This window comes from Phocoena sinus, chromosome 21, assembly GCF_008692025.1.
Source record: "Phocoena sinus isolate mPhoSin1 chromosome 21, mPhoSin1.pri, whole genome shotgun sequence".
Lineage (NCBI taxonomy): Eukaryota > Metazoa > Chordata > Mammalia > Artiodactyla > Phocoenidae > Phocoena > Phocoena sinus.
In genome coordinates this window covers 33492548-33519612 of record NC_045783.1, presented here as the reverse complement: position 1 = coordinate 33519612, position 27065 = coordinate 33492548, and the positions used below count along the sequence as shown (strand labels likewise).

Sequence of the window (27065 nt, the reverse complement as noted above, 5' to 3'; positions counted from 1 at the left end):
ACGGGCGGCAGCACAGACAATTCAGACACACATCCCACGGGTGAGTGCTTTTCACAACAAAATCAATCACACCAAATATAAGAAACCAGCACTGGCAAGTGAGATGACCAATTATGTTCCAAATGTGATGGGTTTATTTTATTTTACTCTGATGCAAAACGAAAAATTCCACTACCGCAGAGACCGATATATTACAAGGTCATGAAAAAGTGGTGTGGGACATGCAGGACGTGATGGACAACTGGAGGGTCGGGTCATCTCCTTTGTAACATGACACTACACTGTCGCTTGAGCAACACATTGAAAATAACACTGCGGAACTGAACTGAAATGTGGCACGAACAGGACAACTTCCGGGCATGTCTTCAAGCACACCTCCCTTAGGCTGGACTCAATATCTAGGCTTCTGTGTGAGGAGGATTACAATTCTTTGGAAGAATAAAAAGTTCACACCTTTGAAATCTCACAGAAGAATTTTAAGGCCAAAACATAGTGGGTTGACTTCTCTTCACCTCCAGGGACAAAGCTGATGCTTTATTCAAAACCACATTAAGCTGCTAGTTCAAATCCCAGCCCGACCTTGTGCCCTCCTGCATTGAAGTTCTTTCCATCGATTAGAGCTGACAGGGTCAGTTTCACTCCTAGGAAGAAGCAAACACCACAATCACTTGTAACAAGCATTACAATCAGATCTGCATTTCCTAGAAACAATGGGTGGAATCAATGGCATGGGTTACAGCTGGCTATGAGATTACCTCTGTTATTAACTCGATGCCAGGTTATCCACAGCCACCTGATCTGTAAAGCACAGTCATGGCACACTTTATTTGGAGCTCACGGTGAAGAATGATGAGTGACCAACCAAACTCACAAGCCACAGTAACCAAGTTATTATTAGGAACACAGTGAGCCCCCTATATGCAAACCTCCAAGTTGTGAACTTTCAAAGATGCGAACGTGTGTTCACATGTCCAGTCATGGAAGTTAGTTCACGTGTCTGGCAAACACTGTCACATGAGTGCATCCTCTACAAGTGGCTGTGCTTTTGTGTACTTTACTGTACAGTACTGTATAGAATACAGTAGTACGGTATCTCTATTTCAAGCCCAGGATGTCCAGGAGCAAGCATAAAAGCAGTGGTGATGTAGCTGGTACAGTACTACCCAGACATCACTAGATCGTTTCTTCAAGAGGGTAGACAGAATTGAATCCAGCAAGGAGCCAGAGCCTGTGCCATCAACGGCAGCCGTGAGTGAAATGGCAGCTTGCCCTCCGTCTCCTGTTGCTGACGATCCTTCAGCTCTACCATCTCCCACCTCCTCTCCCCACTCCAGTCAGTAACTCTTCTTGCCTGTTCACTCGATGCCAGCCCCTGTGTGCCGGCTGTTGTACTGGACTACTGTACTTTTTAAGGTAGTGTACTGAAAGATTAAACATGTTTTATTTGTTGTGCTTGTTTTTTTATGTATTATTTGTGTGAAAAGTATTATAAACCTATTACAATACAGTACTATATAGCCAATTGTGTTAGCTGGGTACCTAGGCTAACTCTGTTGGACTTACGAACAAATTGGACTTACAAACGCGCTCTTGGAATGGAACTCGTTTATATGTAGGGAACTTACTGTACAAAAATATTTTTTTAAACGAAAGTGCTTAATCTGTTTTACTTCGAACAACCAAATGTTACAAAACGGTCGGAATCAACCTAAAGTGATTGCAGGTTGTCTGTAGGTTCTTTTCATTATTCCTCAATCACCTTCTACCCCAAGCCCATAGTTATTCACTCCTTTACTCACCTGGTCGAAGGGTCTGAGTATAACCCAGTCCAATCAGGCTGGCATTATTCACTTTAGCCTAAGATTAGGAGACGAAATAGAAACAGTTAGAAAACAATCAATTTCATAATATATAAGTCCAACACAACCACTCCATGCATCAGATTTCCAAAGCTGAAACACCTTAGGACCAATCCAGAATTAGTAAAACTGAAAACTTAATTAATAAAAGATAAATCTTTTAAGAAGTCAGTAGGGGACAGAGGGGACCTTGAGAATGCATGCTTAAAGGCCTCGAGCAAAATTTTAAAACACTGTGCAGCCAAACATCCCTCCTGTGAACTGAATTCTTTTGAGTTACCAGTTTTACAACCTCTGACAGTGGTACGAGCTTGAACTCTGGTGAGAGACGGATCTGGGTTCAAATCTTGGCACCTGTCTCTTATTGTGTGACCTTGCGCAAGTTACCTGACCTCTCTAAGTCTCAGCTCCCTCATCTATAAAATGCAGATGAGGGTAATACTACTCACCAAATAATTAGTTGTGAGGGTTAAATGAGATAATACACATAAAGTCTTAGCACAGGACCTGAAATTTAAGAGCTCAATCAGTGTTATTAACAAGAATTACCAATGGCAACAGGAACACTAATCGAAACCCAGGAACTTATAGATAAGAAAATTTTGAGGCCAAAGAGATAAAATGACTTTAGGTCAGACAACAAATACAGAAGGAACTAAGATTAGAACCCACAGTTCCTGACTTCAGGTATATGCTCTTTTCACTACACAATGAGTAGCTCAAAGTTAATAAAGAACATGCAAACTACAACCACATCACAGCATCCATTTATGACTCAGACGAAACCCTAAGAGCAGACCCAATCTGCAGCACATTCTTACACATAGAGAAGTTCTACAGTCCAGCTTGTACTTAGCGGCGATGCCGAAACGGGTGTTGTTACTGCCAGCCGTCCACGCGAGGTTTATTGACGTTTCAATCTTCTCGTTCACCTTCTGGTAGATCGACCCTCCAAATTCAGTGCCATCGTTCCTGTTTTCACAGCAGAAGAAAAGTCATAAATATCTAGTTTGTTACAATATGGAAACAAATTCTAAGACTATCTAAATCAGGGTCTTATTTTACAGCTACAGACTTCAGCAGACTTCTAGCACAACAGACTTCCAGACAAACCGGTTGTGTGATTTATAGCCACCTAATTAAAGCACAGTAACATCTGACTCATTTACTTGGCTCCTCCACATGACATGAATTTCTTAGACACAATTCAATTATGCACAAAGGCAGACACCTCAAGTAAGTATGATCTGTATGTCTCTGACATGTTCACAGTATTTAGAAACTTCAAAGTAGAGTTATATAAAGATTCTGTGAAAAAAAATATATAGTAGTACAAGCCAATTCTGGATTTCACTCAAAACCCAATCTTAGCATTAGAAAGCACCCTCCAGACAACAGCTACAGTGCATGGCCCCAGGGAACTACAGGACGTATTGCTTCAGAGCACCTCAGCAGTCAGTCCCTGAGTTTTCGTAATACTGTTTCATCAATTTCAATGCCTCTTTCTACACCACTAGCGACTTTATTTTAGTCACCATTGGTGGAATAGAGTGTCTAGTGGAAAGCAATCTGCAACACTTCAAAAACACAGAGCTGATCCTTTGCTTTTCTTCCTGGGACAGCAGCAGTGCCCAGTAGGCCAAGACATAAAATACGGTTTAAAAGTTCAAATTCATGTAACCAACAGGCTGCAGCCTACAGACTTGAACCCAGGACTGCTCTGAGGACTTCTGCTACTTCTGAATACAACCCAGGTAACTGGCTCTCACCAGGGTACCTGAAAACCTCCAGAGAATTACATTGGGGATGCTCCAGGACGCTCAGATCAATCAGGGGGCTGTTCATGATCCTAACAGAGCTGCTTCTAGAAACCGACAAGATGAACAGGGAACCAGAGGAAGCAGGAACGCCTCCAAAGGATCCCTTCTATCAGGAGGTGGCCCCTGCCCCGGGCCCTCTCCATCCCAGTGGTTGGGGTACAGGCTCAGAGGCCAGCAACTGCCAGCAGCACAGCACCAGCGCCAAGTGCACTAACTCTGCAGTGCTTTGCCGACTACGAGCGGCACAGTGTAGCTGGATGTCCACCAAGGCATGACATCATGCCAGCACCACCCCTTCCAACCTTCTCCACATGCTAACGGCTACCATCCTCTGGGCGACTGTGCAGGCACTAAAGGAGGAACTCTGAACCATGAATACTCACACGTGAGTGTGCAGCTGGAAGTCTGCAGCCTTGTAACCCAGGGCGAAATTATTCTGTGACAGTTTGGATTTGGCTGTGTCAAAACTCATCTGATAGCCAGCAAGCCAACCTTCAATGGCCAACACAGCCCAGCCGTAGATGGTTGGTCCAGAAAAATCTATATCAACATTACTGCCAAGACTGAAACAATCCCGTTTATAGGAGGCCTTCAATTTCCCACTCTTCTTTCTGTAAAAAAAAAACAAATGAAAACAGCACAAGTTTTCGCTGCTGTCCAGAAATTTTTAGAGTAAGATCCCTCCTCTCCCATAATGTAAATACTGTTTTGGCAGGTGGCACATATACAGTAAAAATGTTTCAAATGACAGCTCTACAAATGTAATTTTGTTAGGATTAGAAATATATATACTATTTTTTACCTATTCCTCACTGTAAGTTCAAATGATAGGGTATTTCATGATTAATTTCATGAAAGCATAAGTATAAAAAGGTGTAAGATATTTCAGTACCAAATTAATAATCTGAATGTATATGTATACAGACATATAAGAAACCAAATTTCTTTAAATGTTTCCAAATGCTACAAAAGGTAATGCCGGACAAACTTCTAAACTATTAACCTGTCATAGAGAGAAGTGTACTTTTTTTTTTAATAAGCATATTTATTTTCCTTAGGCCAGTGTTTTCTCCCTGGACAATGTTAGATTGGATGGAACAGAAGTGTACATTTTTGAAGGACAATACTGAAAACACGAAATCAGTTCTTAATAGTCCTGTGCTTGTCCTGAAGACAACAGAGGTGTGTAGCAGGAAGGACACGCCTGCTGTTACAGTGGAGGAGAAATGCCACGTGGCCCCCATCGAGCACCTGTCCTTTAGAGAGAGGCAGGTAGGAAACAACATAATCCCCATTTTTCAGATGAAAAAACTGAGTCAGAGAAGTTGGGGGATTTATAAAGGCTAAGAAATCAAGTAAGCGGCACTATTCTTTGCAGTGTTCTGGTGCCAGGAGACTACACTCTTCTCTTAAGATGTTAACTTCTCAGCAAGACATCACATCCGTGAATCTTCAGGACAGCTTAAAAAATATCTCGTCTCAGACCCCTCTAGCTCCTACATTTTTTCTACTATGTGCCTCTTTGAGTGTCACATAGGGAGTGTCCTCAGGGAGGGTCCCTCCCTCCCTCCTGCACACACAGGTCTCCGTGCCCCTCACCTCCAGAGCTCCTCCTGCAGTTCCCTGCCCTAGACCTCTCTATCCCTTCAAGCCACAAGACCATTTCAGAAAATGGGGTTGGGATAATTACCCTGTGTTCGGTACAAATATGGTATCAAGAGTCAATTTCAACCCTTCAGCCAACTGAAAAATAAAGATTTCAAATTAACAATCAGCAATTTTTAATTCTTTTCTTGACCTGAAAAACCAACTCTAACGCTTTCTCTAACTTCCTAACAAATAAGAAAGTCATTAAAGAAAGCCAAATATTAAATGATTGAATAAATTTCCTCTTCTTCCTTCCCTGCACCCTATCCCACTCCCCTCACCCCCAGGCTTCATCATGATTCTCTCACACAAAAAAAGGCTAAAACATATAGGTCAAATCCTGTTCTAGCCAATAATGTAGATTAGAGTACAAAACCAGAAAATCCCAATACAACAAAACAACTGTGATACTCTCTTGAAATTATTGTAACTGGACATTTAACAAGCCAACCTAAGTAATTTATTCAGCTATACATACATATGCATTATCCATATATGGTAATGTGCAAATAAACATACTTCAAAAACTAGTGCCCTGAAAGTAGCAGGCACTTGACAACTGCTGAAAGATTTTCTCTTTGAAAACATTAAAGAATTTTAGAAACATTTTTCTGTGGAGTCAATTTTGCAATGATTACAAAACAAAATTAAATTAGATCACTACAAATAGCTTGGTCTACTCAGGAGAGGCTCAGCTGTGTAACAGTAAGTATTATAGAACTGGTCAGAACAAAAGATATCATAATTATGTACACAGCAACAAAACCTTACTTTCTAGAAATGTAAAACATACCAAAGAAGGCCACATGCAGAGAAAAAATACGAAAACTAGACAGGGTTGCAAGATCTCAAATTATATTTGGGATTTGTTCATCATTTTATCCCCAAGATAATTTTACCCTACAAATATCTTCCAACGCTCTCTTACCTTATTCTCCAAAGAGACTTCTGTCCCAAGAGTATTGTCTGTGTTCCACTTTTGGGTGAAGGTCAGTCCATAGTTACAAATCTTGTATTTGGTCTCTAGGTTGCCTGATGCTTTCCCTGTATCAGTGTAAGCATGACCAGAAGTAGAAAATTCCTGGTAAGAAAAAATAATTACTTTAAAATCAGCTCATGAGATAGAAAATATTCATTCCAGAAAGTAATGTTCAATGTAGCAGAAACCAACACAACTTACTTTTTACCACAGCCCTACTCTGCAGCAACTTATTTCCTGTTTTCCTTCCTTCTTTCCAATCTCTAAATATTTTAACCAGTCTTGCATCTTCCCATTACTCCACCTCTCTTACTGATATTTCTGTGCCATATGCTCTCTTACTAAATGGGAATCTCTCTTTTAAAAGAAAAATATCTTTACTGAAAATAAATGCCTTTTCTAAACAGACAAAAATATTGAATCTTAAATATGTCCTTTCATGACACAAAAAAGACTATCAGTTCTCTATCATACCTTGTGAACTATTAGTTAACTTTAAAGCCCTTAAAAATCCCCAAACACTAGGAGCCCTAGATTGCGCCCTTTTAATAGGGCCAGAACTTTAATGCATTAAAAAGCCTTATTTTTATTGTGGTGAAATACACTTAACATAAAATTTATCATTTTAACCATTTTTATGTGTACAGTTCACTGGCATTAAGTACATTCACACTGTTATAAAAACTTTATTGCTTTTGTCCACAAAACTATCCGTAAGACTATCAGCGTACACAATTTCAATAATTGAAAGTACCCATTTTTCACAAGAAAATGGAATGTTGTAACTTATCCCTCTTCCCTGTCAAATAGTTACTATGAATGCCTTAAAATATATCCTCCTCCCAGTTAGGTGTCCCTCAGTCATATGACAATAAGCAATTAGAAATAGATCTCCTTCTAGGGGAAGCAAACAGTCAACACCTGTCACTGTCAATCTATGAACTGTCAAGAAAAAACGTTTCTGATTGGACCTGTTTTTAAAGAACATTTCTGAAATACTGCCAACAGTAAAGAAACCCTGCCAACCCTGCCCCCTAACGCTCGTTCTACAGGCCGATGAAACAACTGGGAAACTGTGATCTGTTTATCTACACCACGCAGAAAGTTTTCAAAGAGAATATCACACTGCACACTAAGGGCAAGGCCTTGGTAAAACACGATAAAATGCTAGTCACGTTTAATAGTTCACATCACTTTCTTTTAGCAGATCCAGCTACCTAGTGTTTCATTTTTCACGTTAACCTTTCATAAACTTGCAAGTATAGCAAATATAAACCTTAATTTTGGTGCAAAAAATAAAGGTAAAAGAGTATTTAGTCTATATTTCTTTCTTATCATCATGATTTCTTAGTCTGAAGCTCTGTCAAAAATCTAAAATGCCAGAGGTACAAATCTCAAAGAAAAGTCTAGAATTTTCCTAAGTTGAGTTCCAGGCTCACAATTGCTTCAGTTTTTGTCTAATTTCATAATTAGCTCAAACAGTGCAAAATATATTTATAACATGCACATAACATCTACGGTTCTGCATTAAATGCTAGTATGCAACAAAACAATCACGAAAATGTTACTGTTATAGATGGCATATCATAAAAATACCAAGATACGATCGAGAAAACTTGGAGCAGTGGATGAAATTTACCCTGAATCAGTACCAGAGAACAAAAGCAGCCATAAAAACAAGCACACAAATATACTGTTTCTCTTACCATCTGAATGAACATTCACACACAACAGCAGCATGAAAGGGAGATAAAATTTTAGTTGTTGATTTTTGCAAGACAAACCTACCTTGAGCAAATTCTGAAGTACTAATCAAAATGAGTATAACTTTTCTATTTTAATAGATGATATAACAAAATCCCATCCTAGTAGGGGAGTTGCATACATATTTATTCACTACTAGAAAACCCAAGGAAAGAATCATAGTGACAAACCAGGACTATATGAAGCATAAGACAAAGTACCGTAAATACTCCACATGCTTCTTGCCCTTCTAATTTAATCATTATATCCAGAAATAAAATTTGCGCTGGTTTGAATAGGTAAATACCAAACAAAAAAGATGCAGCCAATAAAGAGAAATCAGAGAATAAGGTGAGGGTAAAGTTGATCTATTTGCTGAGACTTACTTAAAGAAAGCTCTGGTTAGTGACGCTTTGATAATACACTGATATATCCTTTACCATATTCTTAACTTCCAGTAAAAAAGACTTTATGAACGTTAATAAAAAATGTAGACTAATCTTCTACATGCATTTCTACATGTGTTTCAACTAATCATGAAGGGACAGAGACTAAAATTGATTTGTTTTTGTAAAAGGGCAACAAAATTTGCATGAACCCAATACAAGGGAAGCAAAGATTTTAGTGTCCATATACATATTCATGAAAGTATAAAGATATGGCATCGGTCAAAAAAATATATATACATACATATGTATACATATATTCTGTATCTTCTGAGAATAAGACTCAGAATACTCTTATTATGACAAACACAAAGGGTCTCCCCCCAAATTCAACCTGACTGTCCTTGGGCTCAAGTGGCTGGGCAGCTCACTGAAATCTGAGAGCAGGACAAAGCTGTAGGGAAGACAGCATAGCACCAAAAGTATGCCGTTTCAAGTAACTTGACTAAACAATGATTTTTAAACAGGTTTCTTTAAGTTAATTATGCTACATCTATTAAAAATATATTAAGGGGCTTCCCTGGTGGTGCAGTGGTTGAGAATCCGCCTGCCAATGCAGGGGACACGGGTTTGATCCCTGGTCCGGGAAGACCCCACATGCTGCAGAGCAACTAAGCCCATGCACCACAACTACTGAGCCTGCGCTCTAGAGCCCGCGAGCCACAACTACTGAAGCCCGTGCACCTAGAGCCTGTGCTCTGCAACAAGAGAAGCCACCGCAACGAGGAGCCCGTGCACCGCAACGAAGAGCAGCCCCGCTTGCCGCAACTAGAGAAAGCCTGCGTGCAGCAACGAAGACCCAATGCAGCCAAAAATATAATTAATTGATTGAAAATATATATATATATATATATATTAAGTACTTACCACTCCACTACATGACTTGGTTCTCAGATCTATTTTGACCATGCCAAATCCTAGACACACACAGAAATACACATTAATGTACAAAATGTGACATGCACTCCAGTCTTTGCAACTTAGAAATTATGAAAATAGTCCATAGTACATTCCATATGGAAAATACTCAGTATTCTTGTTAAGTGAGAGTTCCACAAGGAATTGAATTATAACAAAATAACTTAATTTTAAAGTCCCTCAAAATAATAAAGACATATTTTGAAAATATAAGTTAAAAAAACAAATGGATGAAAGGAATATGTACTATTTTAAGAACCAAAATTATTAGAAATTATGCAGATATATATATATACAAGCTTAAAATATACAATTAACATTACTAGTTAATAAAAAATCAAATGTGTACAGCACAAAAAATTAAAATGCAAAGACTAAATTTTTAAAACTAAAAATAAATGTCCACTTGCTTTCAAACACTGTATGTTCCTCCAAAGAAGTCAAAAGCTGTGTCTTCACCATCGTGAAAATACTGCCATTATTTGGAGGAGGAAAACTACATCCCCTACGTTAGCTGTCCCCAGGGCTAACCAAAGGAGGCACACATATTACAGATTTATATGATTTCACCCAACAGATAATATTAAATATGCAAATGCTATGTATGTGTTAATGTACACAACAGCTTTTAATGCCTGTGGGACTCTACCTCTAAAAACAGAAGTCTAGTAACCTGCTAATGGTGATCCCCTTAAATCTTGTAAAATAGATTAATGCTGACTTAACCTCATTTTACTAAGCACAGTCTCTCCCATATAGTAGGCATTCAGTACTAATGCTTACCCCCAAATTGGCAATTCACAATAGCATACTTACCATATCCTTTGTTGAAGACATCCTTGGCAGCCTTTCCTAGGTCACAGTAAGTCGGTGTGTTACACATATCTTATAAAGAAAAATGAGGACAAGGGAATAAAAGTAACTATTTAGTATTTATTCACTGTTCAGCTGTTTAGTTTTGTGAGAAGAGGTATATAGTTTTCTCTTCCTTTGTGTCATTAATGCTTATGCCCTAATGCAAGGCAAGTTAAGAGAAAGCATGCTGCTTTTTAAAAAGAGCTTTCCAGAATGCTAGAGAATAAAAGGGTTTTTCATGAGATTCACAAAGGTCATCTTTCTGATTGCATTGCAAAGAAAAGAAATTTCTCCCAGGCTGAAGGAGATGCTCTGTTAAACTGGACTTTTACTTTTTAAAAAAATGCAAAAATGTACATTAGAAAAACATTTCTTGGGCTGTTATAAAGCCAAAGAGCTATGTAAGATGTCAAGGTAAATTTTCTGAGGATTTGTAAAACAGATGCAATTAAACATCTTCAGGGTTACCGTTTTTGCCACTCTGACATTCAGTTCTTAAGAATTACCACACTAATTGAAATGTATTCACCCAGAGTACGCCCTCTCTCAAAACTCTTCTTAAAATAAAGTGCTATAATCTTACCTAGTAACCAGATATAGGACAGGGTCTACCTGCAGCGGTCTGCTCCCACAAATCAGTATACACGGTAAAGTTACAGCCTTCAAAACCCAAGGGGCTTGACTTTTCATCTTGCCTACTTAGTATTCAGCCAGCCTTTCTACTGCCAAGATGACCCTCACATCAAAATCTCAGGCCTGTTGACACTGCTGAACATACCACTCCTTTGCCCTGTGCACCACGGGAAACCTCTTCCTGCAGCAGCCTCAATAGCCACACCCAACAGGTAGTAGAACCACCTCAAGCAACCCCACTGGCCCCATTACTACACCAGAAACATCCAGAGCACCAGCTAGCCCCTGAACCACCTACACAACCGAAGGTATTTATTTCTATTTGGCTGAGCTGTTAGTCTGGCCTGCTGCTAAGTTTCTGCCTATCCCACCACACCTGAACACTACACACACTTTATGGTGCACTTCGTAATTGTGAATTCACTTAAAATTTGTCCCTCAACCTAAACCTGTCAAATATGACAGATATTAGGATATGTAAAGAGAACAGAGTATTAAAATATATATAAAGTTAAGAAGAAAGCGTAAAGGTGAGAGGAGATAAATGTACTGACTCATAGCCATCATAAAGCTTTGTTGTTCTAAGCCACAAGGTTTCGTAGTTCACTCCCAGAGCAATTGATTTACAATTCAGTCCTTTGTATTCACAGGATCAATTTTAGGCTTTTTACACATTGCCAACTGCAATCTGATATTACTCTTTATGATCACAACCGATGCCGGTATCTGTTGAAATGTTTCCCGAAGTTCAGTCTAAAATGCAGGCATTACGTATTCAAATAGAAATGTTAAGGCTTTACAGTCTGGTTTTTTCTCTACTGACAAGAGAAAAGATACACTTAAATGTTTAGAAACATCCATCCAGGGACCCATTACAGTCTTTTAGCATTTTCCTTCTTTTTCAAAACGACCTGCCAGACACTTTGCAAAAGTCGTGTAGGGGGTTGGACCTCAATTTTACCTAGTTCAAGCTTACTTTTTCAGGCCCAGGATCCTGATGGGAAGTGCACTGCTGGTATGATCAAGCAAAAACTCGAGAAGCCCCAGAGACGACACGTTCCGCACATTTCCATGACTACAAATGCACTTGTCCGTGGGCACGCACAGCGCACCGGGGTTGCAGGAGCCGCAGTCGGGGGATGGGGGTGACGGGTTAGTTATAACCCAGCTTCACACGATTACTAACGGGACCGTCAGCTCGCCTCGCCCCTTGAAGGTGCACATTCAGCATCCTCCCCTCGGCGGCAGGGAGTGGAAGAGCCCCCCTCATGGTGGACTCCAATGCCAGGGAGGAAGCCGGGGGCGGGGGTGGGTTCGGGGTTCGAGGACCCGACTTCCCTCGAAACCAACCTCCCGTCCGGCCTGACGCCCGGAGAGTCCTGGGGACCGGCCGGGCGCAAGCAGGTGGCGGCGCGGCGGTCCATCACCCGAGGGGCCGGTCCCCGCCGACCCCGCCCGCGGGCCCGCGCCCCGTTAGGCGGCCCTTCCTACCGCAGGGCCCTGCCGGTCGCCGCCCCGCCCCCGCTCGGCTGCCGGCCCGAGGCCCCGGCTCGCCTCACCTCCGACGGGAGGACCTGTCCGCTCAGCCAGGAGGGCGCGCCCGCTCCGCCAGAACACCGAAGAAAGTCTTCAGAACAACGCCGTCCGCGCCTGCGCGGCCCCACGCCCGCGGCGCCTGCGCGCCCCGAGCCCCGCGTCGCGGCTGCGCCGGAGTGTCGCGCCGGGGTCGCGCGCGGCAGGCCCGAGGCGGACCTACATCTCCAACCGTCCGAGTGCGCGCGTGCGCGGCAGGGCCCGGCGCGCAGGGACGGGCGGAGGTTGACGTGGGGCGCGCAGGCCGGGCGACCGCACCTTTGTCCACGAGGGGCCCGCTCTCGCGAGAAGGCGCGGAGACTACTAGTTACCGTTGCCAGGGGAGGGGCCGCGGCGGCGGATGCGGCGGTACCAGCCACTCCGCAGTGGATGCTGGCACAGCCGACCCCGGCGTCTTCTCTGGCGGATGCCTGGCAGATCTGTATGGGGATTTCGTGTAAGGGTGACTAAAATTCAAGGATGTGGCCCTTAGGTCATCTCGTCTTAAGGATGAGAAAAATAAGTCCCGAGGAGGTAAGTGACGTGACTTATTCAAGATGACACAGGGTAAATGATATTTCAAAGGCAGAGAGGAGATGGAGGCGGGGAAGCTCTCCTTCAGAGACGAACTGCAGCTCGTAAGTGTAGAAGAAATTATAGAAATAGGAAATCACCACTTTGGAGCCACCAATAACTGATTCAAGCAAAATTCATCGATAGATGCTGGACGGTTGAGGATATGCATACAGTTCCAAAGTGTCATCCCACAGGTTACTTAGTGAAGAGAAAAGGGTACCTTCACATCAAAGAAGTCGCCCTCAATCGAGTGATCAAACTTGACATCACCAGGGATGGTACAGACTGACATCACATGCTCATTCTTGCCAAAACAGTGACTTCTCTCTATTCACAAGGAAACAATCAGATTGAGGGACAATCCAAATTGAGGGACATTCTGCAAAAAAACCACCTGGTCTCTTCGAAAATGTAAATTTCATGAAATATTAAGAAAAAGGCTAGTGAACTGTTCTAGATTAAAGGAGACAAAGATATGATTCCAAGACCAATGTGATCCTAAACTGCACCCAGGATCAAAAAACAAAAAGCATCAAAAAATAAAAACAAAAAGCATCTATTCAGGATCATTCTTGGGTCAACTGAGAAAACTTGAATGTCGACTATAGTAGTATTGTAACATGTAAAATTTTCTCAGAGTGATGATTATACCTTGATTATGCAGAAATGGCCTGGTGTTTAGGAGATACGTGCTGAAGTATTTAGGCGTGAAATAGCATGTGTCTGCAACTAACTCTCAAATGGTCAAGGGAAAAAACATGCAAAATGTTAACAATTGGTGTAGCTAGGTGGAGCACATGTGGATGTTCGTTGCATTATTCTTGAAACTTTCCGATAAGTTTAAAATTTTTCAAAATAAAAAGTTGGGAAGAAAAAAACCCCACAAAGTCTTTGATATTCAGTTCCTGGTACCAGGTTGCTGCTTGAATCAAGAGGCAAAGATTATTTCCCTGCTGTGTGTAAGGCATTTCGGGCTAATAAGAGATAAGATACATGCTCCCAAAGGACTCATAATGTAAGACTTGGACAAATACCTGCTGAATGAGGCAGAAGATGATAAATGTCATCAACAAAGCAATAGAACTCAGTAGGCTAAACAAAATGAGCTTTGTAGTCAAAAGAGGCTGGGTTTGTATCTCACATCTGCCAACTCTGTGGTGTTTGGCGAGCAACTTAACCTCTCTATGCCTCTGTTTCTACATCTGTGAAACAGAACTAAATAAGGTCTACTTCAGAGGACTGTAGTGAATAGTAAAGAAAATAATGTATCCAGAGCACATAACAATCTACCTGGCATATGGAAAATGTTCATTAGTTAATAACACAGATGAAAATATGCTATAAGTGATTAAAAGCTGTACAGGCAAAACTACGTTTATTCACATACATATGCATATTAGAGCCACAACTTCAGCCTGTACTTTGGCACAGACCTGGACTTTGTCGGGTACAACAGGCCATTGAAGGCTGTACAGAGCACTTTGAACGGGAATTTGGCAACATTCCTTCCTTGGGCTTCTTTATCCAAAGACCTTTCTTCTGAAGGGAACTGATAACACCAGTCCCAGGTCATGCACCAAGAGACCTCCTCTTTCTCCCAGCACCTGATGCAGGAAGGTGGTAAAAGAAATTGTTAAGGTAAACGGCGGGTGCAGAGGGAATCATTCCTTTGCTTGCCATCTCTCTGGCCCCGTCGGCTTATCAGGATCCACGTTAACCCTCAACGTCCATATCAAGCCTCTAGCATCTGCCACCTCCAAACTACAGCCATTGCTCATCCCCGACCCACAATGGGCTCTAAGCTCTTGGGAAGCGTAGAAAGGACTTTCTCAGTCCAACTTCTAATCACCTGGCATTCTTCTCCTGTAAAATGTCTAGAACCAGAATTTTAGGGCAGGGAAGGGGCTACGTGCTTACTGCGTACAGGACACCAGGCTCAGAGCTGATGGATGAGCACACGTCCAGACACATCCGTGTTGTGTGCGTCCAGAGGCCCTGGTGAGCAGGCTCCCAGCACAGGTCACCTGCTGTAGTCAAGGTAACCCGATTGTCTGCCTGTGTTACCTTTGTGAGAGAAAATCTCAGAAGGTTAGTATAGTTTTACCCTCAAAAATGAGGGAAAAAACACCCTAAGAACAGAAACCCCACTGTGAAGATTTAGTAGCTCGATTGCCCTAAATGTAAGGAAAATTAAGATTCTGAAGCCAGCGGTGTTATTTAATTCCCTGTTTCTTTAAAGCAAAAAGGGCCCACTTGTTTGTTTTCAAGGACTTCAGAATTCTGATGAAGGGTGAGGATCCCCTTGGCATCTTTGAAGAAGCGGAGGGACCAGCCCCATCCCTGGGCCTCCTCAAGGGGGCAGCAGAGCACAGGGACCCAGCGGTGAAAGCGCCTCACTGTGCCAGGGATGGGTCAGGTGGACAAGAGGGGCATGGCTTGCAGTGCAGAGGGACAGACATCCAAGACTGTGTTATTGTATATTGAGGGTGTATATCATACCCTGAAATTCCATGTCTGAGGCCTCTTCTCAAGGAAACAGACTCGTGCAAAGGTTCATCTTGAATAGCTTGAATGAATTACAGTAGTAAATTAAAAACAACTTAATGGCCAACATTTAGAGGATTCATTAAATTATAATACACCCATCTTCTGGGATATGGTACGGCCGTGTGTTCTGATAATATTTGATGATCTGGGGGAAAGGCTCAGTTAAAAAAAGGGGGAAGGAAACAAAAGTTTAAGTACAGTGTAATTCCGTGTGTGTGTGTGTGTGTGTGTGTGTGTGTGTGTGTGTGTTACAGTTTTACTTTAAGAAGAAGCAGGGCAGACAGAGAGACTGGGTAGAGGGGGCCCACATGGGTAGATGTAGGCTTTAGTAATGGCTAATTCTGGACCGGTGATAGATTAATAATACATATTATATATATATATATATATATGTATATATAATAAACAGATGCTGTATATGTGTGTGTATATGTATGTACATAGAAAAAAATCGGGAAAATGTTTCCAAAATCTTATAGTGACTATCTCTGCTGGGTCAGAGTATATGTGATTTTTATTTTCTTCACATTGTTCTGTATTTTCCAAAATTTATAAAATTTGGAGACGTGTTTCTGTTATAATCAGAAAAGTTAAACTCACTTTCATAAGGTGGGGAAGTACCTAGGTTCATGAGAAGGGCATGCTGTTCCGTGGGCAATTTCCATCCAAAATTGGAAATGTCTCTGGGATCAGTCCATGGAATTTATTTTGGACTTTCTGGGAGCTCCCTTCACTCTTGGCCACAAGGGGGCGCAAGGAACCAAGATAAAGAATAGCTAACCCTGCTGGTAGGCAGGGGGCTTGGGACTCGAGTCAGGGTGATGACCCCTGTCCTCCCCTTGCCCCCAGAGCCTCATCCAAGCTCTCCATACGGTTGTGAACACAATTATGGGGGCTTTCCTACCCAAGTTAGCGTCCAAGTTGAATGTCAAAAGGGCAGCAAATATTTACAAATTGTTTTTATGAGGAAACCAATTTTGTCAACGTTCCACATGTGGATTAGGGTACAGCCTGGCTGACACAACCTGCAAATTAGCTCTTCTTAATCACTTGCTAGTGAAGCACTATGATCACTTATACGTGAAACATAAATTAAGAAAAAAAGAGGATGGCATACTCCTATGGAACCTAAAAATAGTTAATAGGCAATGTCCCCTTAGTGAATATATAGCTGTTTCAGGCAACTTGAAGTTTTGGGGAATGGCCTTAGGTTAGTGAGCTGTATAGTGTGGTGTAGAGGGAAGAATCAACTTTGGAACCAGAAAACTTATGTTAAATCCGAGGTCTGCAACTCACCGGCTGTGTGACCTTGCGCAAGTTACTTGACCTCTCTGAACCTTGGTGTCTTCATCTTTAAAACGGAGATCCCCAGGAGTACACCGTCCGTCCAGATGGGGCCCACCCAGGGGGTTCCACCAGATGGCTTTCTGTGGCCAAAGTTCTGAGGAGGCTTGGACCACACACCAGGGTTCACCTGGGCCAGAGCCAGATCACGCCAGTGAGTCACACACATCACAAGCCCCAGGACGATGGAGGAGCCAGACACAGACTCACCCTGAAGGGGTGTGGAGGGGCTGCGGGGAGGGAGTCTACAGCTAGGGACCTCTGGAGAACACCCCAGGGAGAGGCGAGGCCTGTAGCCCCACCCCTCCAGTGGGGACTCGGGAGCCCGTGTGTGCAGAGCTCAGGGCAGCCATTCACCACCCCACCTCACCTCTATGGAGATGTGATCGACATGAACCACGGTGTAAGTTTCAGGTGTACAGTGTGATGATTTGATACAAATATATATTGCAAAATATAATTACCACAGTAAGGTTGGTTAAGGGTGTCCTTTACCTCATATAATTACCACTTTTTTGTTGTTTATTACGGTGGGAACATTACAGCTCTGCTCTCACAGGAACTTTCAAGTTCACAGTACAGAATTGTTAACTATAGTTGCCAGAGCCATTCATTTAGAAAAATTTGTGTCTTCAGAATTGGGACTCCAGGCAGGTCTGGGATCTCCTAACACTATGGGATTCACCCCCTACCTTCGAGGAAAAAGAATCAGACCCCAGGTAGGGTCCAAACCCAAAGAGAGCAGAACCCATCTTGTCTGCAGGCTGGAGGATTCCCCTTTGCACGCTCCTTCCCTGAAACAGGTGTCCTGGGATGTGCGGACCGCCGCAGGGGTCCACTCTCTGTCCCTCAAAGTCATACGCAGTATCGCAGGGGGGCTTCATTCCTTCCTCTACAACCCTCCAGCCTCCCACTTAGAGACACCACTCCTGCTTACAGATCACACACCCCCTCACCCATCCTGGCCTGGACGGCTGCCACGGGGTGATCCTCAGGTCAGGTGACCATGCCCCCAGGCTCTGAGGGCCACCAGAACACCATTGCCTAAGACTGGACACAAGGGAAAAGAGGAATAAGCGGGGTTAGTTATAGGGATGCAGAGGGAGGAGACAATAAGAAAATGAAAAAACATGAGGCAAAAGAGAAAGACTCAAATGAAAAAGAATGCGAGGGACAAAGGTGTAGAAGGAAAACGATGAAATGAAAAGAAGAATGGAGGTTGAATTCCACTCAATTTTATAGGTTTCTGCCCTCCTCCCTGCAGTGTATTTACTATTAAATTACAGTCAGTAAAGAGAATAAAACAAACTGGACTCTATGAAAATACCTTGCTTTCCAAGTCGGTGCTCCATGAGAGTTTCATAGAACCAAGGGGCTGAAAGGGCCTTGTGATCTCCTCTGGAAACATAAATGTAATCCAGCTGAAAAAGAAACCACCCCAAATCGCCCACACATGGGGACTGCACGCTGCTGGGACCCTCAGTGGCATTGGTGAAAGGACATCTGGTCCCCGAGTCAGAGTGGTGCTGACACTGTCCCAACAGGCTGACTCCTGCTGTGACCTAAGACGAGAGACGGTGTTTCCAGCGAATGTGTATTGAGATATGGCCAGCTTTTTACAAACCTTTTCTTGCCTTTTCATCGCAGCATCTGCTGTCACTACCCCCACCTCTGTGTCTTGTGTAGCACGAGTGTGTCAGGGACTGCAGGACGCAGAGGAGGAAAAGCCCTGCTGTGGCCTGAACGCTCGTGTCCCCAGATTCACACGTTGCAATCCTAACGCCTGGTGTGACGGTGTTAGGAGGGGGGCCTCCGGAGGTGCTCAGGTCATGAGGTGAGGCCCTCATGAACGGGATTCGTGCCCTTGTGCAAGAGGCCCTGCAGAGCTCCCTCTCCCCTCCTCCACGTGAGGACACAGCAAGAAGGTGGCCGTTTACAAGCCAGGAAGCAGGCCTTCGCCTGACATAAACCTGACCACACGGGCACCCTGACCTCAGACTTCAGCTTGTATAGAGGCACCTAGTCCGTGGGAATTTTGTTACAGAGAGGTATGGAGAGTGCCCAGGAATGGGGTAGGGTGGACAAGGCATTTAGGGTTGATGAGTCACACACAACATCATCTAATTTTTTTAAGCAAAAAGAAGGCAGAGCACAACCTTGACAAAGGAAGCTCGGGGCCCCTGGTGCTGTTTCCAGCTGGACGCCAGGTTGGGATCAGGAGAACGGAGGCTGCCTTACGGGAAAGGCAGGCCCCAGCGCCACGTGGTTGGTTGGCCAACTCCAAAGGGAGCCGCTCACACATACGCCCTGCGTGGTGCCCCTGGGGTGAGCCTCATGGTGGCTGACCCCCCAACCCCTCCTCCCCCTCCGCCCGGCATTACACACTCCCAGAAAACTGGTCTGGAGGAGCCCTGCAGGCCGCGAGGAGCTGAGGCTGAGAGGTACGTGAGCTAGCCAAGGCCACACAACTGCTGATGAGCTGGACCCAGTCTCCCAGGCTGTTTCTGGAAGCGGGCCCGCCCTGAGGGGCAAGACATCTGATAAACCCGCTTCCTGGGCCGGCAGCTAAGTGCCTCCTGCCCTCAGGTACCTCAGCGGCAGTGCTTACACCAGCGCTGTAATTATACAGATCCTGCAATCTTTGTCTCCCCTCATTAACCTGCCCCCTCATCTTTCATTTACTGACCATTTCCCGGGAAAGCCTGCCAAAGACCCACTTGTTTCGGCTCCTTCGATTTGCTTTTAAGAAAAGCAAAGTGTATGGAAATCACACTGGTGCCGACACAGGAGACGTAACAAATAAAACTGTCCGTTCCGGAGTGAACGTAACTCACGGCGCCGCCTCTGCCGTGAGCTCTGGGAGCTACAGCAGCTGTCCCCGGAGGATGCAGGTGTCACACCCACACACCAGCCCATGCCGCACCTCCGTCCTGGCCAGGAGTTACCCGGGGGGCTGGCATCCCCCTGGCATCCCCCGCCGTGCTGAACCAGGAGCCCCAGGGAATTTCTTCTGGAGAATTTTCATTTCCTCTGAGCTCAGCCGGTACTGCCGAGCAGCCCCCGGAGGCACGAGGAGGACCTTGCCAGGTGGCCCACAGTCCTTGCCAGGGGGCGCCCCGTGGCAGCATCCTGGCCGGAAGTGCACGGGAGGGCTTCCTTCGTTGTGTGGCTAGCGGGGCCACGGCTCCCCGTGGGGGCGGTGGGCTCTGCACGTGCTCTGCTGTCTGCGTCTGGGATATCCAGGCCCTGACCTAAGAGCAGAAAAAAAAAAAAAAACGCCTTTTAAGCAGAAACACTAATAAAGCCTTCCTCTCCCCACCGCTCCATCATCTCCAATCCCCAGTCATTGAGCTCAGCCTCGGGGTGGTAAGTGTGCCCACAGGGCATCCTGGCTGATGAACACTGATCATTAGCGCACAAGCAGCCTCAGCCGATCTGAAAATACACCAAAAGTCATCTTCCAGTGAGACTTCTCATATGTAGTTCCTCAAAATTGCTCTGGCTTTTGGGAGACCTAGAAATAATAGACTAATTAGGGGAGATTTTTCTTCGGTGTGTTGGGTTGCACATACTTCTACTGAGAGCCTCCATGGGAGGGCTGTGCGTCATGCTAGGTCCTGAAGTTTACGTGGGGATGGAAAGTCCAGGCTTGGAAATGAGTGAGGGACATTGGTTTATAGAGTTTTATGAGTACCAGTTATGGTGCCAGTCCCTCTACACGTATTCACACATTAAACCCTCAGAATATAGTCATTATGGGGAGGTCGTGCCCACTTTACAGTTGTGTAGATACAGCCTAGAAAGGTGAAGCACCTTGTTTCAAGGTCACAAAGTCACTATAAATCCATTTATCTCTGCAGCCATCCATCACATGAAACAACTTATGGAGCTTCTATTATATGCCAGGCCCTCAAAGCATGAGGATACAAAGATGAACAGCTACAGCCCTGCCCACCCAGAGCTTATCACCTCGTTGTAGAGACAAAGAAGTACCCAATCACAATAGAGTTTTATAAACACCATGGCGGGCAGCTGGATGCCTGGGAGAGTGGGGGAATCGGGGGCTATGGGGGAGGCCAGACTGATGCTCAGATCAGGTCGGCCTGACTCCAAAGCCTGCACTCTTACAAGGCTGAGAGAAAGTCAAGCAGAGACAGAGACAGAGAGGAGCCTGCTTTTCGGTTTTGTTTCCCTGTTTGTAGCCTCCTGCACCTGGTGTGTCTGCATCCTCACCCCTCTCGGTCTGTGGGAGCATCGCTCCTGGAAGACACGGGGGTTAATCTTCCATCTTCCATGTTAAGATACCCAGCAAAGCCTTGATGATTTGGATCGTGTCACCCTTCCCCCCCAATCTGCTTTCCATCCTGAATTCCGTCTTCAGTGCCATAGCTATCCACCTGTGCGTGGAATTAGAAACGTCAGGGTAACCTCAGCTCTTCTGTCTCACTCACCCGCCACCCCCCACATCAAATGGTAGGGACTCAAGTGCCAAATCCCATCCTTGGCTGGTTCTCACTGTCACCATGTCACTGCCTTACACTGGCCCTCCTCTGCCTCCTCGTCCTTCTCTTCATTGGCCCAGCATCCGCTTTCAATCCACTGCACCCTAGCTCCACACCGCCACCAGCGCTGCTTTCCTAAAAAGCAAATTAGATCCTGCCATTTTCAAGTTCAAATATTCCCCCAATGACTTTCTACTGCATATGAAATAATACCCGGTGTCCTTTGCCGTTCCTCAGTCTAGCCTCCTCTTGTCTCTCCACCATCTGCCCCAGCCACACAGATTCTCTAGAACCAAAATGCACCTCCCTGCCCCTGCACACACTTCACCCTCTGAGCCTGGGGTAAGACCATCCCCTACTTCTCAACCTAGGAAACTCCTACTCATCCCACAAAACCCAGCTCAAATGACCAGTCACCACCTCTGTAGAGGCATTCCTTCATTCCTCCAGAAGGTCTAATCACACCCTCCTCTGTGATCCTTCAGCCCCACATTTCTATCTTTATCTTAGTGCTTGTTATAATATATCAAAATCATCTCTACATGTAGATCTTCTTGGACACTAACCCCTCAGGGGCAAGGACTGTGTTTTATCTTTAATTCCCAACACCTACACATAGGTTCTGTTAAGTACAAAGTACTCAATGAACGTTTGGTTCCAGTACTTTTTGTCTGTGTGTTTTGCCAGAGGCCTCTGGTGCCCTGGTATTCTCTCTTCTGTTAGGTAACAGGAAGCAGGGAAACCCAGCAGAGAGCGAACCCTGGGGCTCTCTCCTTTATGTTTGGCCATAATTGTCCAACTTCAAAATAAATTCTGGAACACCCCTAGTCACCAGGAGTATCCTACTATCAAAGGGTGTTTGATGCTCTCAGTTTACATGAAAACAAGTAGTATTTGCAGAAGAAATAGCTCCGTTGTGCCACACGATGGGGACAGGCATCCAACCCCAGGAAGAGAGCCAGGTAATGGACCCTCAGGTCACCTGCCCCAGCCACTGGGCTCCAGGTGTCCCTCGAGGCTGGGAATGGTCCCCTGGCACAGAATGTCCAGGTACCTCTTGACGGACTGATGTCAGGTGTTTTGGAGGAAGACCCATTAACACCAAGGTTACCATTGATGGCATAGATAAGGGGCACTGGTAGATTTTAAACGGTGCCTTACACCCCAGGTACGGGGATGAATTTACCCTGAGAACCAAGCAAACAACGAAGGGATTTGGGGACCCAGATCTACCCTTAAAGGACTTAGGCAGTGATAAGCACATGTCTAAATCACTCGACTTTGCTAACAGTCTGGCTGGAAAAAAAAAATCAGAGAAAAAGGGATGAAGCATTTTTTAAAAATTCAAATTAGGAAACTTGAAAATGCATGAAATCCCATCTGAAATGAGTTACAGTCTTGGAGCCTGTTCTGCTTAAGTCACTTCAACATCATACAACACAAATTAAATCCATTGCTCATAAAATACACCTAAACTTCCTATTAAACTGTATAAAACTGTATATAAAATGGGCTTTCTGCGGTTGTCCCTATCACTAAAAAAAGGCAATTTTTATAAAATCATTATCTTCCTAATTAAATAATCCTAACTTCAAACAGTTCCATTTTCATTTTAAGGAGAATTATTTTCCAATTGACATTTAGTCGGGACAGGTGCTGTTACATTCACAGCTCTTAAGCTATTGGGATTTTTACATCTGAATACTGGAGACACTCAGGGGGCATTTTGTCTCTTTTCTCTCTGTCTTCACTATCTGAGCACAGTGTAAAGTTTCTCAGTATATTTTTTGTAACTCATTAGTTTTTGGCATCCCGCAGAGCGTATTGGCTAACAGGTTTCATCCTTTCTTGGAGCACAACTAGCTGTGAAAACAGATCTTAGAGCAGACTCCCTCCAGCCTCACAGGATTACTGAAGGTAGGAAATGCAGGTGATTATCAGAGTTTGCTTTTGATACAGACATCCTGCTCTTCGGCTGGCCCTTTGAACTGACTTTGACATGCAGTGATTAAGAGGGGTTCAACCCCTGGAGGAGCAGTGGCTGCAGCCCTGCCTCTGCTCCCCCTCTATTGAGTCCTCGTTTTGGACTATTGATCAAACAGATTTGAGGGAATTTGTTGGAGCCTGTGTGGGGTAAGAAGGAAGGAAATGGAGGAGGAAGGAGGAGGAGAGAAAGGAGAGGGCACGTCTATAAACAGTTTCAGAGGGAACCCGCCGGTCAGACCTCGCTCGCCTGACTTCACACACCTTCCTCCAATGAAGATTTGCTTCTCTTTCAGAAAAAGCAATCCCAGGCGACTTGCCGAGTTCCCATTTTGGCAAAAGCTCCATCGTGGGTTCAGAGCAGCCCAGCTTCGAGGAGGACGCAGGGAGGGCTGAGAAGGTCCAGGATGGTGGTGTTGGTCCTGCTGCGGCTTGGCTGGCTGTGCGCCCCCCGGGAGCCCTGGTTCTGGATGTCAACAACAAGAGCTCTGTGGATGCGCAAGGGGCCCGGAAGGTAACGCTCGGTAGAGGGGGAGGGCTGGGCGCTGGGCTCGAGTGAAGCCATCACACAGATGAGCATCTGAAGTAGCTCATCTAGACGGTGGGCCGGATTGAGGCTGTGGAAGGCACCCTGGAAGAATCCAGTCGCTTTAGCATTGACTCACCAGATGAGCCAAGTGGCTTTTCAGGGCATTGAATTTCAGGGCTATCAATTCGCCTATAAATCAGGGAGTAAGCTAACATTTAGAAAGCTATACACCACGTGCCAGGCCTTTTATACATACTGTCTCATTTCCTCTTCCTCAGAGCTTGAGACAGCTATCACATCTCCTAATGACAGATGGCGGAAATGGGCTCAGAGACGCTGAGGAATTTAACCAAGGCCACACAGCCAGGGACTATGGGAGTCAGAAGTTACATGCTGCGTGCCAACCCTCTCACTTCACAGAATTGTTTTATAGGAAATGTTTCATATACATATGAAAAAGCATCAACCGTAGATGAGAAAAATCAGTCTTCGGTATCTGTTTCTCTGCAAATGAGGCATCACTAGAAATCAAAGGATGGTTGGGTTGACCCACTGAGGGGCCTACTTGGCAAATGGTGACTGATGTGATTCACTGCAGTAAAAAGGTCAAATAGGGATGCCACAAACACCAACACTTCTTTAAACTATCGCACAGCATCCAGAGCTTCTAGATACATATCAAAAATCTCATAACCGTCTCTAAGACACACGTGGGAAAACATTTTCTTCCATTTTCACAGCATAAAAGATGAAATTCTATGTTTAAAAGTAGGACAATTTTTCAGACACAAATAACCTTTGCAGCACATAGGTCTCTTCGTTGGTGATTTGCTCTCCCCTTTGTGAAAGAAAACCAATTCTAGTGAAAAGTCAAGATGCTGCTTGAGGTTTGCCTCAGTGTTTAAAGTGCCTCTCTTTTTGGCTTTCTCCATCTCCTGCCTGGAATAAAAACTCTTCACATCTCGCCGGATTCCCTAGCCCTGTGACAACAGCTTCTCTTTACAGGGTTCACAGTGCATGTCTGACAAAGACTGCGACACTAGAAAATTCTGCCTCAAACCCCAGGATGAGAAGCCATCCTGTGCTACCTGTCGTGGATTACGGAGGTGGTGCCAGCGGGCTGCCGTGTGCTGCCCGGGGACGCTCCGCGTGAATGGTGAGTCAGCACGAAGACCTTGCAGGACTGCAGCGCTCCCAAAGAGCAGACACAGCATCCGGGTCTCTTAGACTAGGGTATTCCACGACAGGCACTCTCTAAAGGCTCCAAAGTGGTTCTCCGCAGCTGCCTCTTCCCGATGCAGCAAAATAGTTTCTTTCCCGGCAACAACTCTTGCCAGCAACTTGGAGATGATTTTAAAGCAAGGGTTCAAGTTGGAATCTTTCAAGTTCTTCTGTTTTCACTTAAGATTCCATTAATTACTTAAGCACCTGCTTTGCCATATGTGAGATGTAAATATTTAGTGCCTGTGTCCCGGAAATCCAGAAAGTTATACAGAAACTGAAGGCGGAAGTACTGCCAAACCCTGTGACAGTCTGATAATGAGCCTGTCTGTGGTTCTCATCCTCTAACTCCACCTGCTTTTCTCTCAGATGTTTGCACTGCAATGGAAGATGCAACCCCAATACTGGAGAGGCAGATCGATGACCAAGACGACACAGATACACAAGGAACAAATGAGCACTCAATTCAGGAAAACAAACCCAAGAGGAAGCCAAATATTAAAAAAATCACAAGGCAGTAAGGGTAACAGCAGCATTCTAAGCATATATATATATATATATATATATATATATATATATATATATTTTTTTTTTTTTTTTTTTTTTTTAAGAAAAATATTTTCTCCTCCTAGGCTCTTAAGGACAGGCTGAAACTGACTTAGGCCTCTCCACCCCGGAAACACCTAGGGAGCATGTCCTATTTCCAATCTCTTTCCGTAAACAGCTATGGAGATCATGGGGGTAAGAGCACAAGGTAGTTGGCAGGCCAAGAGGACGGGGAATAGCTATAATAACGGGCTGATTAGCAAGAAAGCCTTTAATTGTTTAACTAAATTTTATATGCACATCTTTTTATAGCCTATAATTTAACAAATAGAAATTTCCCTTTCTAGATCCTCAGAATACAAAATAAAAGAGAGATGAACACAGATGCAATAACTTTTCATTCTCGGACAAAATACAAACTTCACTAAGATGCTTTTTACAAAATTGTAGTCTCAAATTCCAATCTTTGACATAAAGCAGCTAGGATTTTGAAGGTGGTGAATTGGCCATTCTTGTTTGTTGAAGACGGCTAACTGCCCCCTGTGTAAGTAGTGGTCTCTCTTTGGGTCAGTACAAATCCCATTTAATAAAACACTGATGAGTGATACTTATTTCATGTCTCAAGACTGGAAATCCCATCTTTCTTTAATAAATGTTTTAACTTTATAAAGCAGTAAATTGTGTTTGGGAAGACAGAGATGTCCACTCCATTGTTGCTTTCAGCCCAGGAGCCAGGCATGCTGTTGTTCTATCCGACCTTATCCTACACCCCACGCCCTAACCCAGTCATGCCCTCACAAGCCACCATTCCCCCTGCTTATTACTAAAGCCCGTATCAATCTCGTTACAGGACAAGAGGGAGAAAGCTGTCTTAGAACTTTCGACTGTGGACCTGGACTTTGCTGTGCTCGTCATTTTTGGACTAAAATTTGTAAACCGGCCCCATTGGAGGGACAGGTCTGCTCTAGGAGAGCGCACAAGGATGCCGCGCAAGCTCCAGAAATCTTCCAGCGCTGGGGCTGTGGTCCTGGACTATCATGTCGAAGTCAGGCCACTGGAAATCAACGAAACTCCCGGGTAAGAGTGTGGCCAGAAGATCTAAACAGCTGCACGTCTTCCAGCAGAAGTCTCAGACAAGAACTTAAAAATCTTCCCATACAAATAACTCTTAAAATCAAATCTTGTAGTAAGTGAAACAGACTGAGCTGGAGAAGCTGCCTTGTGATGAATGGAAACTTAGTTTGGGCTTGTTGTCTATTTCTGCAGAAAAGTGATGTGATTCTATAACAAATTTAACTTTGATCTAGTGATTCAGTTAGTTCAAATAAATCTTTACGTAATTTCT

General features: G+C 44.2%; 2 protein-coding genes across 4 annotated transcripts; one reads left to right on the top strand and one right to left on the bottom strand.

The window, feature by feature from the left end:
• Positions 1 to 104: 104 nt before the first annotated feature.
• VDAC3 (voltage dependent anion channel 3) lies at positions 105 to 12760 on the bottom strand. 3 transcript variants are annotated; one of them, XM_032618552.1, is made up of 9 exons: positions 12460 to 12760; positions 10229 to 10297; positions 9362 to 9411; positions 6255 to 6407; positions 5370 to 5422; positions 4063 to 4290; positions 2681 to 2831; positions 1800 to 1857; positions 105 to 641 (listed from the first exon to the last, which is right to left on the bottom strand). In XM_032618552.1, exons 2-9 carry the CDS (start codon positions 10293 to 10295, stop codon positions 550 to 552), a joined length of 852 nt encoding a protein of 283 aa, XP_032474443.1. In that variant the 5' UTR covers positions 10296 to 10297; positions 12460 to 12760; the 3' UTR covers positions 105 to 549. The 3 variants fall into 3 exon arrangements, with proteins under 3 accessions (XP_032474443.1, XP_032474444.1, XP_032474445.1); XM_032618553.1 differs by lacking the exon at positions 12460 to 12760 and adding an exon at positions 11877 to 12380 and having other exon boundaries at positions 111 to 641; XM_032618554.1 differs by lacking the exon at positions 12460 to 12760 and adding an exon at positions 10851 to 10869 and having other exon boundaries at positions 111 to 641.
• An 11071-nt stretch (positions 12761 to 23831) lies between these two features.
• DKK4 (dickkopf WNT signaling pathway inhibitor 4) lies at positions 23832 to 26914 on the top strand. Its single transcript, XM_032618299.1, is given in 6 exon segments — positions 23832 to 23874; positions 23877 to 23938; positions 24959 to 25109; positions 25544 to 25674; positions 25676 to 25697; positions 26571 to 26914. Coding segments are annotated over 6 exon segments (753 nt in total).
• Positions 26915 to 27065: the final 151 nt, after the last annotated feature.

What these genes read in the sequence shown, in the direction of transcription:
- VDAC3 (XM_032618552.1), bottom strand. Translation starts at nt 10,295, where the DNA reads ATGTGTAACACACCGACTTACTGTGACCTAGGAAAGGCTGCCAAGGAT. An exon ending in AAGTCTCTTTGGAGAATAAG is followed by an intron (nt 5,423 to 6,254) that starts GTAAGAGAGCGT and finishes TTTATTTTTCAG; the next exon opens with TTGGCTGAAGGGTTGAAATT. An exon ending in TTCCAGCTGCACACTCACGT is followed by an intron (nt 2,832 to 4,062) that starts GTGAGTATTCAT and finishes CTGTGAAAACAG; the next exon opens with GAACGATGGCACTGAATTTG.